The sequence below is a fragment of the Neofelis nebulosa genome, chromosome 3 (genome assembly GCF_028018385.1).
Source record: "Neofelis nebulosa isolate mNeoNeb1 chromosome 3, mNeoNeb1.pri, whole genome shotgun sequence".
Taxonomy (NCBI): Eukaryota; Metazoa; Chordata; class Mammalia; order Carnivora; family Felidae; genus Neofelis; species Neofelis nebulosa.
The window spans coordinates 173806609-173827274 of record NC_080784.1 but is presented as its reverse complement, the minus strand read 5'-3'; the positions used below and the strand labels follow the sequence as shown (position 1 = coordinate 173827274).

General features: G+C 36.4%; 1 protein-coding gene across 2 annotated transcripts in view; it reads right to left on the bottom strand.

Moving 5' to 3' along the window:
- The window catches only part of PDS5A (PDS5 cohesin associated factor A), a 141017-nt gene that overhangs the window by 86464 nt on the left and 33887 nt on the right, over positions 1–20666 (bottom strand). For both annotated transcript variants that reach the window (XM_058722798.1, XM_058722799.1), the window contains exons 3-6: positions 8146–8349; positions 6966–7052; positions 6368–6465; positions 1790–1916 (exon numbers count right to left, since the gene is read on the bottom strand). In XM_058722798.1, coding sequence (XP_058578781.1) covers positions 1790–1916; positions 6368–6465; positions 6966–7052; positions 8146–8349 — 516 coding nt within the window. The remainder of the gene's footprint in view (positions 1–1789; positions 1917–6367; positions 6466–6965; positions 7053–8145; positions 8350–20666) is intronic.

Below are 20666 nucleotides of genomic sequence, written 5' to 3'. Positions count from 1 at the left end.
CAAAAAATATCACTGGATCTCATTTAAGGTTTTACCCAATATTCTCTAGACAAGTGGTCTTAAATGCAGAAGTTGCAAATAGTGCTGTAATTCAAAAACAAACATACATTAGTTAGCCAAAAGCTCAACCCTATAGTATGTTTAGTTTTATTAAATAGAAAATGGACCTTAGGGTTTTTGGGTTTGTTAACCAGTTTGAACTATCAATTCTACCCCTGAATCCTAAATGAATACACACACACACCCTAACCCATCATCCTAAGTATTTCACTGTCTAATCAATATGTCCTCTAAGAAAGAGTACACCTGCAAAGTATCTCAAGAAAAACAGCTGGTCAATTATACTTGTGAAATGTTGAATACTGTGTTTGCTCCTCAAGATTCCCTGTACACTGTAACAAATTAAAGGGTCTGAGAAAGATCACAGAAAAGACATATTTAATTTTTAAAAACTTACTTGGAATGGATTTCTCATTTTAAAGAGTACCTATCAATATTTCTATACTTGGGAGTTTTGGACCAAACTGAGATTCATTCACCATCATCCTGCACCTCTCCCAAAAAGATGCTAGGAAACTTTTTATGCAAAGAGCCAGATGGTAAATATTTTAGGCTTTTTGAGTCATACAGTTACTGCTGCAACTATGCAATTCTGCTGTTGAGCACAGCCACAGGCAAAATGAAAATGAATGAGCATGGTTGTGTTCAAATAAAATTTTATTTACATAAATAGCTAGTAGGCCAGATTTGGTTCACAAGCCACAGATTCTTGACCCTTGCTCCAAGATTTTATTCTACTGGCCAAAGGATAAGATTAGCTCAAAATTAAGGCAACCTTTCTATTTCCTAAAAGGATATATATATTTCTTAATCATAAAAATACTAACTAGAATATAAACACCAAATATGCTATCTATTCCTCAGAGTTTTTCCTTTCTTATTTTGCCTGACATATACTTCCCCCTGTTTGCCATACTCTCAAAATTCTGGCCAATTACAGATTCATTTGAATTAATAAAATGCAAATCATATTTAGAGGCAGGAGAAGAACTTATAATAATTAACTGTGTTATTAGAGAAGTGTAATTAGATACACCTTTCATCTAACATCTGATAATAGATCACTGAACCATTAGAGGAAAAGAGCAAGAAGGTGAATATCACTAAGGTAGACTGAGTATGGCCCTGTGGTAGAGTCTGGGGAAAGCTAAGTCCTTCAGTTCCTTAGGAAGACTTAGCAGAGAGAAACAGAAAAAGGAACCATAGGGAGAAATACACAGCTCTGAATCATCTCTTTCCCCTTAACATTAACCATATAGTTCCTGCTTCTACCAAATCTCTTTTTCTGAAAATGTCCAAGAAAAATGTAGGATATGGATTCTGAAAAGAAATACAATTCCTATGTTCCACGTCTATGTTACAAAGGAGGCAATATTTTTTTTCTTTCCATAAAAACCCATAAATCACCCCCCCCACCAACCAAAACCTAACCAAGATAGTACTGTCACTTCTTTTAATTCCCACATTAGATATGAGTGGTGAATGTGAAAAATTCTTGTTTTCCAGAAAATAGGCAGCACTTCACTGAATGAAAATCTTCTACCATTATAATATGTTAATCAGTAAACCTTCTAAAAACAATAGCTACAAGACTCATGTGTGTTACATTATTTTATTTGGGACTGGAGAATGATAGTGGGAATAATTACATGACATTGCAATCAGTGAAAAACAACTATTTTTAGTTGTTAAACAACATTAACCTTTAATATCTTCATACTATACAGACCTTATGTGCAGGAATGAGGTTAATAAGAATGGAGTCCAATAATTCTTGAGTAACTCCATCACCTTCCATGATGATAGAACTCATCAAGTCTAGCATGTGCATTTGTACCTTTTTATTGTGGCTATTGCTTAAAAAAAAAACAGAAAAGAAAAAAAATCGGGCTTACAAAAAGAAAATTATATTTCCCAGTTTAAAACAACTATCTCAGATATAAAAGAATTTTCCACTTGAGGGAACCATGCCAATAATGGCAAAGAAATTTTGATTGCTCTATTTACTTTCTCCCTCAGCTGTATGGTACCGTATTTTACAAAACCAAAGACCTTTAAAATGAATTAAGTCGCTATACAATTAGGATTCAGAGTGAGTTAAATTCAACCAAACAAAAACATCAACTTCAAAGAAAGGACATCTTTGCTTACATGACCCCATATTCTAGAAGGTGATAAAATTTCAATTAAGAAAGTACAAGATAATGAAAGCAGACAGTCTTTCATCCCTTGTATCCTTTTAGATCTTAATGTATTTCCCAAAATAAAACTTTATATAAACACCAAAACAGCCTCAACCAATACAAGTAATTTTTGCTATAAATCTTTGTCACTAGAGATTTAATTTACCAATACTGAAATCAAAAGTCTGATATCAAATGTTTACCAGAATTTATGACTAGAAGTTCTGAAAACGTCAGTAGGTATCTCTCAAAGAATTTCAAATAAATGAAAAATCAAGCCTAGAGTCACTTTTACTCCTACTTCCTTAGCCAGTGAAGAGTCAAATGTAGGCTTCCTCAATAAATGTCTCTACCGCTGATATAGTGCTTATCTAAAAAGACTAGCTATAAAACCTTTATAAGTGGTAGAACATCTAGTTTTCTCTCCTTCTGACTGCATCTTAACTAAAGACCTGACCTGTCTACTTTCACATTTATCAGATATATACGTAAAGACAAATCAAAAGAAATGATATAATTTAGTTATACTACTATATACAGGGAAGTTTAAATCAAGACCAAATTTTAATATTATTTACATATCTCTTAATTAAAAAAAATAATAACATGAAATAATGTATAGGAGACCTGTGGAGCACTTGATGGTAAAATGCAAAGATGACAATTTCTTAAGTTGGTAGAAAAATTATCATATTACATACACCATTTCCTAGAACTTTTGGAAAGATACCCCATTGCATGCCTTCTTCCAAATATCCTGTCTACTAAAGGATATTAGATCATGATGAATCAACTATATAGTGTTAAGAGGGAGTGTGTGTAAGGGGGTTAAAAAAAAAAAAAAAAGAAATATTCAGGTTGACACACACACACAAAAAAAGTGAAGAGAGTAGTTAACTCTCAGACCCAAATATACTTTGGGATAGGAAAGGACTAAAGTGAAGACGGTTTCAACAGGTTCTAGTCAAGATGCAATAGCTGGGATAGAATTTACCTTCCTACCTGAAACAACTAAAAAACTGAACAAAATATATGAAACAACAGTTTTCAGACATTGAACATCATGCACGTGTTTCTGAGAGAGGTTGACAATTTTCCCAGCTTATTGACTGGTAAGTTTCCAGTGTGGGTAGGGAAGATCCTGACAGAGACTAGTGGTTTTCCTGAGTCCGGAAAGACTAGAGTTTGCAGGGGAAAGACTAGAATATCAGAGGGGAGAGACCTATTCAGAAAGCAGGTTTGTAAAGGGTATCCCCTGAATCTTCAAATACTTAAAGACCAGGACTTGCATGTGAAGAAATTTCTTCAGTTTAGGGAAGATACTACCTGAAAGGAGGGAGCAGAGTGAAGAATCCTTGGAACTTACAAAGATCTTAGAATAGTGCATTTTCCAATCACAATAGAAAAATCTCACAGTTCACAGAGCATCTCGTAGTCAGAAGGCTAAACCTACATATCCAAGCCTCAGTAAGTCTCAAGCACAAGAAGAAAGAAAACTTCACGATGGTACATCATAATCAAATTGCTTGAAACCAGTAATAAAGGTAAAATCTTAAAAGTGGGTAGAGAAAAAAAGATACATTGTGTAGAGAGGGACAAAGATTAACAATGAAAAAACTTCTCATTAGAAACAATGAAAACCAGAAAAAGATGGAGCAACATCTTAAAAGTACTGAAAGAGAGAAAAAAAAAGAAAAAAGCCTATCAACTTAGAACTCTTACCATGAAATAACTTTCAAAAATGAAAGTGGAATAAAGATATTCAGACACATAAAAACTGAAAGAATTCTATCAGCACCAGACCTGAACTATAGAACATGTTAAAGGAAGTCCTTCAGACTGAAGAAAAATAATAGCACACAGAAATCTGCATCAACACAAAGAGATGAGGAGCACCACAAATGGTAAATGTGTCAGTAAATACAAATCAATGAGCTTCTCTTTCAAAAGGCAAGTCTTTTACTCATACCTCATTGTGAATTAAGTAGATAGATAATGAGGTCAACAATAAACTTAGATCTTTAGGTTCAGGAAATAAAAATATTAATGGATCAAAGAAAGGTGTGTGTATGTACAAGTAATTGTGAGAGGAAAGAAGTGTAAGGGCAGAGTGCGAAATGGACTTAAGGGGATATTTAAGGTCAATAAGATGGGCAGACTGATGGCAGTTTTAGGAGTTTTTAAATTTTGTTGATTTTAATTTTAAAAGAAAAAGTTGCGAAAATGTGACAGGATGCACAAAATGGCCACAAATTATTCTCATCTCTGTATTCATATGCCTTTAAAATGTTGTTCCTCCCATGAAGATATGGAGTCTAACCAACCTTTGTGTCTGGGCTTGATTATGTGCTTTGTTTGGCCAATAAAATATAAGTAAACATAAAGTGAGTAGAGGTTTAAAAAGTGCTTGTGAGGTAAATCATGCTTTTTCTTGCTACTTTTGAAACCTAGTCAGCATTTGAAAAGTCCTGGGCTACCTTGCTGGATGATGAGAAGATGAGAGAGACACATGACCTAGTTGTCCTATTTCTCAGCCAACTGCCAGACGTCTTGCCAACTGACTGCAAATACATAAGTGAGACCACCCCAAACCAAAAAGAATTGCCAAGCAGAATCATGAGCTAAATAAGATGGGGGCTATTTTAAGCTACCAAGTTTTGGGCTGTTGTGCAGCAAAAGCTAACTAACACAAAAGGTAAAGTTTATATATTTTACCATTTATTTACAGGCCTTCAGTTAGTTGCCACAGGAAGCTTTTTTCTCATGCAGTCTCTTTATAAACGTCTATTTCTATACCATTCCAGTCCAGTCCTTTCCTGTTTATTCCAGGTTAAATTCTATTCCTACCATTCTATCTAAGGAAATACAAAACATGATAGTATTCATAAAAAACTACAGAAAACCCTAGAAATGTGCTGTCCAATATGGAAGCCATTAAATAATAGCCACTTGGCTATTAAACACTTGTAGTATGAACAGAACCACATATTGAAACAATAATGCTTTTGGAGGGGCGATTAGGTGGCTCAGTTGGTTAAGCATCCGACTTGGGCTCAGGTCATGATCTCGCAGCTCATGAGGTAGAGCCCTGTGCTGGGCTCTTGTGCTGACAGCTGACAGCCTGGAGCCCGCTTCAGATTCTGTGTCTCCCTCTCTCTCTGCCCCTCCCCTGCTTTCTCTCTCTCTCTCTCTCAAGAATAAATAATAAACATTAAAAAAAATTTTTTTTAAATAATGCTTTTGGATATTGTGGGATAAAGTATATTATCAAAATAAATTTTACTTGATTCTTTCTATCTTTCTAAATGTGGTTCCTAGAAAATTTTAAATTTAGGGTGCCTGGGTGGCTCAATTGGTTAAGCATCCAACTCTTGATTTAGGCTCAGGTCATGATCCCATGGTTCATCAGTCTGAGCCCTGCATCAGGCTCCAAACTGACAGTGCAGAGCCTGCTTGAGATTTTCTCTCTCTCTCTCTGCCCCTTCCCCACTTGTGCACATGTTCTCTCTTTCTCAATAAACTTTATAAAAAAATTTTAAAATTTATGTGAGATATGTTTGTATATAGTGCAATGCTATAAAACGTATCTCAGAAAAATGCTTGGTTTACTGTACAAAAAAACAGAACAACAAAACACAACACTGGACTGAAATCAAGAGCTTGGGCTCTCCTGTTCAGTGATGTGTCCTTGGGCAAGCTACCACACTCCTTTCCCTGTGCATTACGGTCCCTACTTATGTAAAGAGCAATGCTTAAGATTTTTTTCTAGCTCAAAAATGGGAGTCAGTGTGCTTCCACTGAAGTACTATGATTTCCAGCACTCACTAATGGTACTTAAATACTTATAATTTCCACCTCATAACTTAGTACTTCATTATATAAGGTCTCACACCATTTGCTTTATAAGATTCAACCAATATAACTGATACTATAATTTCAAATGGTAGTATGAGAGCAAAGGCAGCTTTCAGACAACAGATCTTATTTTCCTCTTCATTTCAAGACTTCTAAGGAAAACAGCTTGTTAAAAATCTAAAAGATCTTAGTTACAGGCACAGTACACAGTACTCCAATATATGCACAGCAAGAAAAAAAGACAAACAAATGCTTAAAAAATAACTTACTTGATCACTGAGAAGAGAGTCCTAAAAAGCTGAATAAAAATTTCATTGCAATCTTCCAATTCGAAGCAGATGTTATATGATTTAACCCAAGCTAAGTTCTTAAATAAATAAATAAATAAATGATTATTTACACATGCACAGAATAATTACACAAAAGCAAACTCATTACCAAAATTTCATTTTCAGAATTACAAATGTATATTAAAGCTTATGAAGATCCAACTATACAAAATTAAAGTTGCTAAACTTTAGTTCTTCATATACTGTGACCTTTAAAAGACCTCTATCTGTTAGCATTATCCTTTAACTGAAAAATACTAAACTGTTAGATATTAGTAGACATATACACATACTATATATAAGGAACAGTGAAAATTAATTCAACTTAATCCCTCTTCAGATTAGAAGAGAATAAAAATAGAAAAATGAAACAGAGTTTCAAATAGAACAGATTTTCCAGCAGAATATACTTCATCTTAAAAAAGATATTTTATTAAAGGGGATTTGTATAAAACAAAAAAAATTCACTTTACACAAGAAAGTTACTAAAAGGAATTTATTACACGAATAGCATGATATTTATTAAAATTTTTTTTACCTCTAATAAATAAAAGTATCTATTAAACTGTGGACTCTTTGTATCCTCCAAACCTTTTAATTGTCTGGTAATAAACAAAAATATGTCCTGTTAAAACAAAATGATAAAATACATTAGTTTAGATACAAATACTTAATACTCTTTCTTTCACAATACACTAATAATAATCTGTATATATATTCTCTATTACATATTATAAAACACAATTCTCCTTTAGCTGAATGACTTGAGTGAGACTGGTTTAGTCCATTATTCCAAATAATGCGAACAGAGCAAATCATATAAAATTATATCCTTTAGAAATGATAAAAAAAAAAAGTTTACTATTGCCATAAATCTTTAGGCTTTCTCATTCTAGGAGAAACATAAGTTCTGTATCTTATTACCCTTTCTTCGACTACAGAACTTCTACTTACTATCTTCATCTTGCATTATGCCAAACAACCATCTTCATTTTAAGAATCTGCACAAGAGTCTTTCCATTACTATTTCCTACATGTAAATAGTGATTTTTAATATCTAGCTTGAATCTGTTGTGCAACTACAAATTTGTGTGGAACAAAAATAATAACAGACTGGTTTAAAGGTTGTACTTTTCATGACAATAGTGTGCCATTTCTTAATAAGCTTTCTTTAGAAGTTTTAACCCAAAATAGAATCAATATGCAAAAAACTGACTTGAGGACTATTAAAAAGAAAGCAGCTCAAAGTATTAAAATTTGCCAAGAATAAAATTATTCAGAATATGAAGTGAGCTCAAGAGGAACTGAAAAGAATTCCTCAAACATTCCAAACAAAGGCAGAAATCTCCAAGATGAGCATAATGTAATTTTGCATGTAACTTGCAGGGGGAAATCATCATTTGAATATGTAAATTCTGTTACACTACTGTTTTAAAAGTGTCATTAATCCACTATTTATCCCTACAATTCAGCCATCTGGGCTTTGTGATGGGTTATCATGAAGGTTACAGATGAGGAAACAGGGACTAGTTTTGATCTAAACCCTAAATGCCTCATAAAAATACCATTTTTGTGGATATACAAAGAATTTTAATTGAATGAATAATTTGTTTTACAATTTATGATATAATCTTATGATGATAGGTGAATAATAATAAAAACTATGTCCCTAAAGGTAACCTAAACTAGAAAAGTAATTCTGTAAAGACTATATTTACCTTAAGTTTATCGTGGGAAGTATACGGAGCTTCTGGGGCATAGATTCGAAAGATGTCAGCCAAACAACATGCTACAAGGAGACGCACATCTTTATTGGGATTCCTGAGGAAAAATTCAGATGCAAGATGCAAGGCTAGTGGGAGATACTGCTGTTTTTCGTCTTCTGAGTCCTGATCCATATCCATAAAAGTTTTTACTACCATCTGAAAAAATGTATGAAAGGAAAAAAAAATACTCAACTCCTAATATTTAGAAATTAGTAGAGGATATATATTTTTTAAAACTCATGTCCATTACAACACAAACTAGTAATCACTATCAGAGGATTCATAATCAAGTGTAGTACGGACACTTTTAACAATATTCTTCAATCCTTGAGCCTGGATTCTTCGTGAGAGTCATTTAAGACTGTTATCGTTTTACACCTACCCCAGGTAAAAAGTTCTTAGCTTCATATGAACAGCCAGATTCATATGATATCTTGTAACATCATCAATTATGTTTCTTTTATATTTTATTATAAAAGCTGTCTTGACTTAGCCTCTTTTATTTTTAAGTATTTAAAAAAAATTATTTATTTATTCTTGGGGGTGAGGGAGGGAGCAACACATGAGCAGGAGACGGGCAGAGAGAGAGGGACAAAGAGAAAAAGAGAATCCCAAGCAGGCTCCACACTGTGAGCATGGAGGCCCATGCAGGACTCGAACTTAGAATCACAAGATCATGACCTGAGCAGAAATCAAGAGTCAGATGCTTAACTGACTGAGCCACCCAGGCACCCCACCCCCTTTTTTTTAAGTTTATTTATTTGAGAAAGAGAGAGAGATCATGTGTGTGCTTGTGTGCAAGCAGGGGAGGGTAAAGGGAGAGAATCCAAAGCAGGTTCTGCACTCTCATCATAGAGCCTGATGCAATGCTGAAGTCTCACAAATTGGGAGATCATGACCTGAGCCAAAATCAGTGTTGGAGAGGATGTGAGAAATAGGGGACCCTCATGCACTGTTGGTGGGAATAAATTGGTGCAGCCACTGTGGAAAAGTGTTGAGGTTCCTCAAGAAATTAAAAATAGAAACCATACACCCCAGTAATTCCATTTCTGGTTATTTACCTGAAGAAAATAAGAACACTAATCAGGAAAGATATATGCACCCTGATGTTTACTGCACCATTATTTACAATAGCCAGGATATGGAGGCAACCTAAATGTCCACCAACAGATAAATGGATAAAGGTGATACATACACACACAAGAGAGTATTACTCAGCCATAAAAAAAGAATGAAATCTTGCTATTCATGACACAGATGAACCTACAGGGTACTATACTAAGTGAAATAAATCATACAGAAGATGACATTATCATATGTATTGAATTTTATCATTTTTTCTGCACCTACATATTTTCCTAATTCTGTGAAAGTAAATCCCACTGACTAGTCTTCTAATTTTATTTTTTTATTTTATTTAATTTTTTTTTTTTTAACGTTTATTTATTTTTGAGACAGAGAGAGACAGAGCATGAACAGGGGAGGGTCAGAGAGAGAAGGAGACACAGAATCTGAAACAGGCTCCAGGCTCTGAGTGGTCAGCACAGAGCCCGATGCGGGGCTCGAAATCACGGACTGTGAGATCGTGACCTGAGCCGAAGTCGGACGCTTAACCGACTGAGCCACCCAGGCGCCCCTAGTCTTCTAATTTTAATCCAAGTTTCTATTCCTAAAATCTAATTTTAGTCCAAGCTTCCATTTTAAAATAAAGCCAACTAGGTCATAGCATTTGTATACTTCTAGATTTGAGATGCTATTATTTCAATTTTTGCATTTCTATTCATGAAAGAAACTGACCTATAACTTTAAGACAACTTGTCCATTTTAGCAATGAGGTTGTACTGGCTTAAAACAAATAGAGAAGTGATCCTTTCTCTTCTACCATGGAAAGTTTGTAGTAAGACTGGTTTTATCTTTCTTCCTTAAATATTTAGTGAAGTTCAACTCATCAAAGAAGGAATCATAAAGGAATTTAGAAAATACTCTGAACTGAATGACAATGAAAATATAAATTATCAATACTTGTAGGATGCAATTAAAGCTGTATTTATGGGAAATTTATAGCCATAAAAGTATACATCAGAAGAATGAAAAATCAGTGATCTACATGTCCATCTCAAGCAGTTAGAAAAATACCAAGTTAAATAAAAAGGTAGAATCAAAAGAGGAAAAATTAAGAACAGACACCAATGAATTGGAAAACAAACATATAAAAGAGAAAAACCAAATAATGCCAAATGTTGACTGTTGAAAAGACTGATAGAATTGACTTGCCTCTACAGGAATAAATCGAGGAGAGAGAGAGAAGTCACAAATTACCAGTATTAGGAATGAAAAAGAGGACATATTACCCATTCTAATAATAATAATAATACATGGTGGGGGGGCTGCCACATGAAATACACTATCTGAATAATCCTCTTTTTTTTTTAAGTTTTTTTTTTTGAGACACAGAGAAAGTGCATGCATGGAGGGGGAAGGGTGGGTGCGGGGTGGGGTGGGGTGGGGAGGTGTACTGGGGAATCCCAAGTAGGCTAACTGTGAGATCACGATCTGAGCCAAAATCATGAGTTGGACACTCAACTGACTGAGCCACCCAGGTGCCCCTTGTGGGGAGGTTTTTAATTTCAGATTCAGTTTCTTTACACAGAAACAGGACTATTCAGGGGCGCTCGGGTGGCTCAGCCGCTTAAGTGTCGAACTTCAGGGTCTGACTTCAGCTCAAGTCACAATCTCATGATTCATGAGTTTGAGCCCCGCATTGGGCTCTGCGACAGTGCAGAGTATGCTTTGGATCCTCTGTCCCCCTCTCTCTCCGCCCCTTCCCCACTTGTGCTCTCTCTCTCAAAAATAAATAAACATAAAAAAATTAAAAAAAAAGAGGTCGCCAGTAAATCAATGTCTCACTCACAAGGTTGATGACTCCTTCAAAGCTAATTCAGCCAAACTTTGAAGTCATTTAGAAATATCTTACTAAGTATTCTGAAGCAATCTGAGCAAATTCAGTTGCAGGTGAGAGTTAAAGTAAAAAAGGCAAATTGTACTCCTAAATGCCATAACTAAAGAGTTTTATATTTTATTATACATGAAATTGGGAGTCATCAAAAAATATATGTCAGGAGAAACGTATATGTATTTGTCATCTACTGCTATGTGACAAAATACCCCCAAACTCCATGCCTTAAAACAACAAACATTTATTTGTCACACAGTTTCTGTGGAGGCAGAATCGGAGAGTGACTTAGCTAGGTGGTTTTGCTTGAACTCTCACATGAAACTGTAGCCCATCAAGGCTACAATCATCTGAAGGCCTGACAAACCTAGAGGATTTGTTTTGAAGGCAGATCATTCACATGGTTGGTAAGTGGGTACTGGCTTTGGGCAAAAGGCATCAGTTCTTCTCTATAGGGGCTCTCTGGACAGGTGCTTGAGTGTCCTCATGGAATGGCAGCTAGCTTTCTCCCACTAGTGACCCAAGAATGCAAGCTGTAGACAGCAATCTTTTTTTTTGTTTTTTAATATTTATTCATTTTTGAGAGACAGAGCGTAAGTGGGGGAGGGGCAGAGAGAGAGGGAGACCTAGAATCTGAAGCAGGCTCCATGCTCTGAGCTGTCAGCACAGCAGCTAATATGCAGGGCTAAAACCCATGAACCGGGAGATCATGACCTGAGCTGAAGTCGGATGCTCAACCAACAGAGCCACCCAGGCGCCCCATAAATGGCAATCTTTTATGACCTACCCTCACAAAGCATATACTTTCATTTCCACAATAGCTTATTAATTACTCAGGAGAGTCCTATTCAGCTGGAATATAAGGAAAGGAAGATCATTCAGGGCCATCTTGGAGGCTACCTACCATAGTATGTCTCCTAATATTTTCATCTTGTTTGGTCCTCTCTCACAAAGACTCTGGGTTTGAGCTCACGACTTACTTTGACCAACAGGACATTAGCAAAGATAAAGCAAGGAGAGGCCTGATAACCACTTGCACACCGGGGCTGGAATGCTTCCTGCTGGAACCTAGCAGCCACACTTAAGAAAACCAGACTATCCAAGAAAGAAGAGACCACACGTACAAACCTGGAAGATGAGACAACACACAAAGAGGCAGACTATGTGGAGAACTCAGAGCTCTAGCTGAGCTCCCAGCTAAATTTAGCTTGTAAGAGTAACCCCAGCTGATACCACCTGGAGCAGTCAAATCACAGAACTGTGAGAAACAATAATTTTAACCCACTAGGTTTTTACACAACAAAAATTAACTGAAACCGCATCCATTCTGCAGTTTTTTAAATATGCCTTTCTGTACTGCAGAGGCAGGAAAGCTAAAAACTATATATCCTAGGTTCCCTTACAATGGGGTTACAGTTGTAATTTTGGTTTAGTCAATCACAAGTACTTATTCATGATTTTGTAAGTGGAAGTGTGGAAGAAGTTGTATTACTATTGCTTCTACTATTATCTCTATGTAGATATAGATATATATTTTTTGGCTGGCAACTGTGAAGTAAAGACATTTTGTGGTGTAGAGTAGCAGCAGTAGCATTAAGCTTTGAAGAGACAGGAAGGATGCATCCATTTTGTGCTGGTACTGAACTATTAGGTGTGTGAGGCTCTAGAGCAATCATTATGGCAAAGGTTTACTTATGACAATATTTCCTAGAAGTAGGTACTATTATCATCTAAGTTTATGGATAAGGTAGGTTGTGCACTCTGGATCACAAAGTCCCAGAACAAGATCAATACCAGCACAGAAGGAAGGGAGAGAAGAAAATAAAGAAACTATTAGAGTGCGTCACATATGATAAGGTTATTATTTAGTTCAAATCTGGTTTCCGATTAATATCACATACATGGCTGTTTGAACTGGAGAGCACAATATAAAGTATTTCTTAACATAGGTTGTAGTAAAAAGTATTTTTTGAAAGCTATGATAATGCTTATTACTTCCTTGCCAATATATTACATCCTATTTGGACTGACATATAATTTAACTTTTTTAAAAAAAAGTTTTTATTTATTTTTGAGAGAGAGAGTGCGTGCGCATGCACATGCGTGGGTGCATGAGGGGGGAAGGGACAGAAAGAGAGAGGGAGACACAGAATCCGAAGCAGGCTCCAGGCTCTGAGCTGTCAGCACAGAGCCCAACACAGAGCCCAAACCCACAAACTGCAAGATTGTGACCTGAGCCAAAGTCGGACACTTAAGCGACTGAGCCACCCAGGCATCCCATGTATGATTTAACTTATATGAAATATCCAGAGTAGTCAAATTCACAGAGACAGAAAGTAGAACAGTGATCATCAGTGATTAGAGGGAGGAGGGAATGAGGACTTAGTGTTTAATGGGTACAGAGTTTCCGTTAGGGATAACGAGAAAGTTCTGGAGATGGATGGTGCTGATAGTTGCATAACAATGTGAATGTACTTGATGCCACTCAACTGTTATCAAAAATGGTTAAAATGGGAAATTTTATATTATGTATATTTTGCCACAATTTAAAAAATCGGTACAAATGACTTCTAAAACTGGAGAAATATTTTTCTTACTTACATGTTAATTAATGTAACAACCAAGCGAAATAAACACAAATATATCAAAATACGAGTTAAGAATATAAAGTTCTAGATGAAGTAATAACAGTGTAATAAAAAAAAAAACAAACAGAAACACAAAAGAACATTTGGTCCTTAGGAATAGCTAGTTAAGTCTTCAAGAGAGGAATGCTATCATATATACTGTCATTAAATATAGACAACTACAGCATGAATGACCTAACCTGGCAAAAACACAGATGTGGATGACCGAACATCACCGTCCAGATGAGCCCAAACACAAACATCAAGAATGGCATCTTAAAGAACTGAATGTAGTGTTTTTGTTATAAATGGCTTTGTGCTCATATAGGGCATGGGAGTAGGGAGAGAGGAAAAGAGGAGTAAAAATGGAAAAAGTTAACATCTGGAGAATAAAGAAGGCTCTTTTTACGGTTCTTGCTGCTTTCCCAAGTCTGAAGTTTTATCAAAATAAAAAACTAAAATTAAGAAAGAATATTTACCATAAAATACAGGACAAACACACATATACTAATAGTTGAAAGTTTCACCAAACAAGACTTGTCTGAAAAAAAGTTTCTGATTTTAATAGAACATATTTATCATTGCATTATTAGCTTGACATAGAAATGTCAGATATGGAAATATAATTACATTTACAAAGTATTCTAATTCTACTTTTAAAACTAAAAAATAGGGGCCTCTGGGTGGCTCAATTGGTTAAGTCTCTGACTTCAGCTCAGGTCATGATTTCACAGTTCGTGAATTAGAGCCCCATGTCAGGCTCAGTGCTGACATCTCAGAGCCTGGAGCCTGCTTCAGACTCTGTGTCTCCTTCTCTCTCTGCCCTTCCCCCACCCTCTCAAAAATAAACATTAAAAAAACTTTAAAAAATAAATTGCACACTTCTTTCACCTAAATTTTGTTAGGAAAATAATTTTTGTCTGTTAACAGCTATATCCTTACTGATTAGAACAGTGACTGGCACAAAGTGGGCATACACTTTTTTTTTTAAAGAATATTAAAATTCATGAAATGAAGGCACCCCTCAGATTTCCTCTAACCTAATCACCTAAACAGCTACCCTAATCACTTTTTAGATAATATGTAAGATTTCAGAAATTTCAACCAAGCCTGGGTGGCTTAGTTGGTTGGGCATCCAACTCTTGATTTAGTTTCAGGTCATGATCTCCCATTTTGAGATCCAGTCCCACATCAGGTTCTGTGCTGACAACACAGAGCCTCCTTGGGATTCTCTCCCTCCCTGCTCCTCCCCTGCTCATGCTCACGCGCTCTCTCAGAAATAAACATTAAAAAAAAAAAATTCAACTCCATTTAAAAATAAGGGAAGGGATGGGGCGCCTGGGTGGCGCAGTCGGTTAAGCGTCCGACTTCAGCCAGGTCACGATCTCGCGGTCCGTGAGTTTGAGCCCCGCGTCAGGCTCTGGGCTGATGGCTCGGAGCCTGGAGCCTGTTTCCGATTCTGTGTCTCCCTCTCTCTGCACCTCCCCTGTTCATGCTCTGTCTCTCTCTGTCCCAAAAATAAATAAAAAAAAAACGTTGAAAAAAAAAAATTTAAAAAAAAAAAAAAAAAAAAAAAAAAAAAATAAGGGAAGGGAGCAGCGCCTGGGCGGCTCAATCAGTTAAGCCTCAGACTGTTCATTTCAGCCCAGGTCATGATCTCCTAGTTCATGGGTTTGAGCCCCACATTGGGCTCCACACTGACAGTGCAGAGCCTGCTTGAATTCTTTCTCTGACCCTCCCATACTCATGTTCCCTCTCTCTCTAAATAAACAAATAAACTTAAAAAAAAAAAAAAAAAAAAAAAAACAAGAGAGGGGAAGAAGTGGGAGAAGGGGAGAGGAAGACATACAGAGAGAGAAATGGAAAACTAGAGATATTAACTGAAGAAATGAGTTAATGGTAGGTCTAGTACTAAAAACTAAAACCTCCATCTCAGGATTACTAATCTAGTATCTTCCTGAACACCATTTTAACTCTCACATGCCAGGGTTTTAAGTTCTCAAAATTTCCTTCACTTTACTTTTATTATTCTCTTTCCTCACTAGGACTTTTAAATTCTGCAATGGCAATAAAATGTATTCATTTGTGTAGTCCAGAATCTATAAAACTGTACTGATACATAGCACTCTACTTGTTGAATTATGAATGTAACAACTAGTTCAGACAATCTCTAACGTATGCTAATCTTTAAACAACAGCAAAAAAAATCCACCTTTCAGAGGTGAAAACGTATACACATGGTAATTAAATAAACATAATTTTTATACTAAAATGGTGGCTCATTCACTGAGTATATACATGGACCACCAGATCAGAATGAGCACTGAGCTGTTTGCCAATATGTATCCCTTTTCCAGTTTCATGTGATTATTTAAACATAAATCTCTCTATCTAATATACAGCTGAGGTGAAACCTGAAAGAGCAAGTGAGGCAGGAACACAGTTAATGCATAAACCATTAGAACTACAAAAATAAGTCTATCTAATGCATATTCTAATTTTGGAGTTCAACAGATTAGAGCAGCCTTTGGGCCTAAAGCTCAAAGTTCAAGTGACATAGTGACCAAACTTATCAATTATTGTCTTTTCATTGCACGTAGATTCTAAATCTCCTTCAAGAAAACTTCAATATTCTTTTTTTTTAATTTTTTAAAATGTTCATTATTTATTTTTTGTAAGAGAGACAGAGCACGAGCAGAGTAGGGGCAGAGAGAAAGAGGGAGACACGGAATCTGAAGCAGGCTCCAGGCTTCGAACTGTCAGCATAGAGTCCAACGCGGGGCTCAAACTCACAAACCATGAGATCATGACCTGAGCCAAAGTCAAACACTTAACCAACCAAGCCACCCAGGTGCCCCCAAAACTTCCGTATTCTTAAGAGCCCCGACTAGTTATCTCAAAAATGAGTTACTTTCGGGGCGCCTGGGTGGCTCGGTTGAATGCCCCAAATAAACATTAAAAAAAAAAAGTGAGTTACTTTCACACTGAATACAGTTTATAAAACTAACATTTCTTCTTATACCCTTCTTACATCATACCCTATTTTAGTCTAATTCTCAAAATCAAACTCAGTGCTTCTAAGTTGTTCTTAAAATATCTATTTTAATGTTACCACAATTCAAACCATGGTTCCCATCAACCAACATCTTACAACATTTTAAAACATAACTCATACTTTTATCTTACTTTTATGCATGTATATATACCTGTATGTATACATATGTATATACAGATGGTATGTGTATTTATGTGTACATGTACACATATGTATATGAATATACTTGTAAATATAAAGTGCATATTGATTTCAACTCTTCACTGTAGTCAAACTAGGATTGTTTATTATCTTCCAAAAACATCCTGAGCATCTTTATGGCTTTGCACAGAAATAAGAGCTCAGAGAGCTCAACACTTAGTAAAGAAATATATGCATATATCTTTGAACTGCTTCTACCCCTAACCATACTCCTCACCTCAAAATACACTCTTGATTAAAATATTACCTGCTCTTCAAGTTTCTGCCCAAATTCTACTTCCTCTTCTTGAAGCCCAATTTGACTACCCTAGTCTGAAAGGATCACTGACTCCTTTGAATTGTAAACACTTCATCAGTTACAAAGCATCACCTTGCTTACAGCGTAGCGTCACCTTGCAATGGTTATTAATGTAAAAACTATGAATCCTCAAAACGATGTTTTTAAAAAATTTTTTTTTCCAACGTTTTTTATTTATTTTTGGGACAGAGAGAGACAGAGCATGAACGGGGGAGGGGCAGAGAGAGAGGGAGACACAGAATCGGAAACAGGCTCCAGGCTCTGAGCCATCAGCCCAGAGCCTGATGCGGGGCCCGAACTCACGGACCGCGAGATCGTGACCTGGCTGAAGTCGGACGCTTAACCGACTGCGCCACCCAGGCGCCCCAAAACGATTTTGATCTAAGTTCTAGGGGCCGCATTGTGTGTATTCTACACAGGTCCTATAAAGTAAGATATAAATGTGTAATGTTTTCTGAAGGAATGAAACATACTAGAATAATCTTGATGTGCTCTACACTTTAGTGGTCGACCAAGTCTGAGAATGGAAATCTCTCTGAAATTCTGATTTGTCATTAACTGTGCAATCAATATACATTTCAAGACTAAGGGCTAATATTAAGATAAAACCAAAAAATAAAAATAGAACTACCATATGATTCAGCAATTCTACTTCTGAGTATTTACCTGAAGAAAACAAAAACACTAACTTGAACAAATATCTACACCCTCACATTCACTGATGCATTATTTACAACTCCCAAGATATGGAAACAACTTAAGTGTCCATAGAAGAATGAATAAAGAAATTGTGTTTTACGTACACGCACACACACACACACACACTCACAATGGAATATTATTCAGCTACAAAAAATAATGAAATCTTGCCATTTGCACCAACGTGGATGAACCTCAAGGGTGTTATGCTAAGTGAAATAAGTCTGAGAAAGACAAATACCATATGATCTCTCTTTTATGTGGGATCTTAACAAAACAAAAACAAAAACAAAAACAAAACACCAAGCTCACAGACACAGAGAACAAACTGGTGGTTGCTAGAGGTAGGGGGTGGGAGAAATGGGTGAAGGGTTTAACTTTTTAGTTTAAGTTGAATAATTTATAATTGAAAAAGAAAAGAAAGAAACCCTGTACCTGGGCAAGAGGGGAAAAAAATCCCACAACAAACAACAACAAAGCACCAATATACCTATTTCATTCCACTTCAACAAATTAACTTATTCTTTGGGAAAAAATTAATTGTCTTAGTAGGTTTTGTAGGTTTTAGTAGGTTTGTTTTGTTACTAATATATTTACTTAATGTTAGAGTTAAAAAACATGTATATTTAGGGGCGCCTGGGTGGCTCAGTCAGTTAAGCATCTGACTTTGGCTCCGGTCATGATCTCACAGTTTGTGGGTTCGAGCCCTGCATTAGGCTCTGTGCTGACAGTTGGAGCCTGGAGCCTGCTTCTGATTCTGTGTTTCCCTCTCTCTCTGCCCCTCCCCTGCTCACGCTGTCTCTCTTTCTCTCAAAAATAAATAAATGTAAAAAAAAAAAAAATTAAAAAAAATGTATATTTGAGAGAGAGAGACAGAGAGAGAGCGAGCGAGCATGAGCAGGGGAGGGACAGAGAGAAAAGGAGAGAGAGAATCCCAAGCAGGTTCTGCACTGTCCCAACTATGAGATCATGACCTAAGTCGAAATCAAAAGTGAGACACTCACCCAGCTGAGCCACCCTTGCGCCCCAACGTTAGCATTTTTTAATGAGATAAGGTTATCCTCTCATACCTAAATTGTGTGGCATAGAAAAGTTAGATGCTACACCTATCACTATCCTCTTCCTGAACTCCAAACCCAAATCTATTCTAAAGGTCCATTTTATCAGTCCCAAACCATTTAATAAGCATATACTACAAAACTACAAATGATTCCTGCAAGTTTCTAAATTAGAGGGCATGTTTTAAGGTAACCTAGTACTCCTAGGATTCTAAAAATAACCTGGACACTGACTCTAACACAGGCAGTCATCACAGAAGCTATTTTAGCTTCAAGGGAAATTCATAAGGTCCTAAAATATGAGTAGCCTTAAAGCCTGCGAGTCTCATACTGAGGCTTCAGAGGTGACTTTCGTTTTAACATAATCTTAGAGGGGCCCCAGGTGGCTCAGTTGGTTATGCATCCAGTTTCAGCTCAGGTCAAGATCTCACAGTTTTGGGAGTTTGAGCCCGCATCCATTCTCTCTTTTTCTCTCTCTCTCTGTCCCTCCCCTGCTCGAGCTGTCTCTCTCTCAAAAATAAATAAAGGGGCACCTGGGTGGCTCAGTCAGCTAAGCGTCAGATTTAGGCTCAGGTCTCGCAGTCTGTGAGTACAAGCCCTGTGTTGGGACTCTTGGCTGACAGCTCAGAGTCTGGAGCCTGTTTCAGATTCTGGGTCTCCCTCTCTCTTTGCCCCTCCCCTGCTCACTCTCTCTCTCAAAAACAAATAAACATTAAAAACAAAACAAAAATTTAAAAAAAACCAAAAAAAACATAATCGTAGATGTTCTCTAACTTTGGGGTACTTGTGAGGCTGAAAGGCAAAATGAGTTAAGGCAACATTATACAAACCCATTAATTATTCTACAGTTTGACCTTCATATAATAGAGAAAATTGTCAGTGAAAGCATATTTTTTATAGGTAGAATATCTGTATTAGTACTAACAGCTCTCATTTGAGTTTTTGCTATGTGAAGGCATATTTCATATTTCAAGCTATTTATTTATTTATTTATTTATTGAGAGGTGGGAGGGGCAGAGAGAGGGACAGAAGACCCTAAACGGGCTCCATGTTGTCAGCCCAGAGCCCAATGTGGAGCTTGAATTCATGAACTGTGAGGTCATGACCTGAGTGGAAATCAAGAGTTGGATGGTAAACCGACTGAGCCACCCAGGTGCCTATCTAGTAATTGAAATGTACTATTAACTCCTCTAATACAATGATTACTTATGGAAGGGCATTAACAGCTCCATTTAACAGATGAGGAAACAGGCTAGGTAACTTGCTCAACAGCATAAAAATTCAAGTCCAGGCAGTATGGCTTATCACTCTCATGTCTCAACCTATATATTATATAGTATAGTATAGCAGGATGAGTGGTTATCCAAAATGGCTACAGAAAAATAAAATACTTACACATAAAGCAAGTATACTATAGAAACTATACTGTTATAGGCTATAAATACTAACTGGTTATGTTCTCAGGCCACCTCAAAAAGCCTACTTTTCTCAGTGTATTTAGGTGAAGACTACAGTAAATAATTTAGATGGGGGCACATGGCAGCTTAATAGATGTCACTGATGTATTACTTTAACTTCAAGC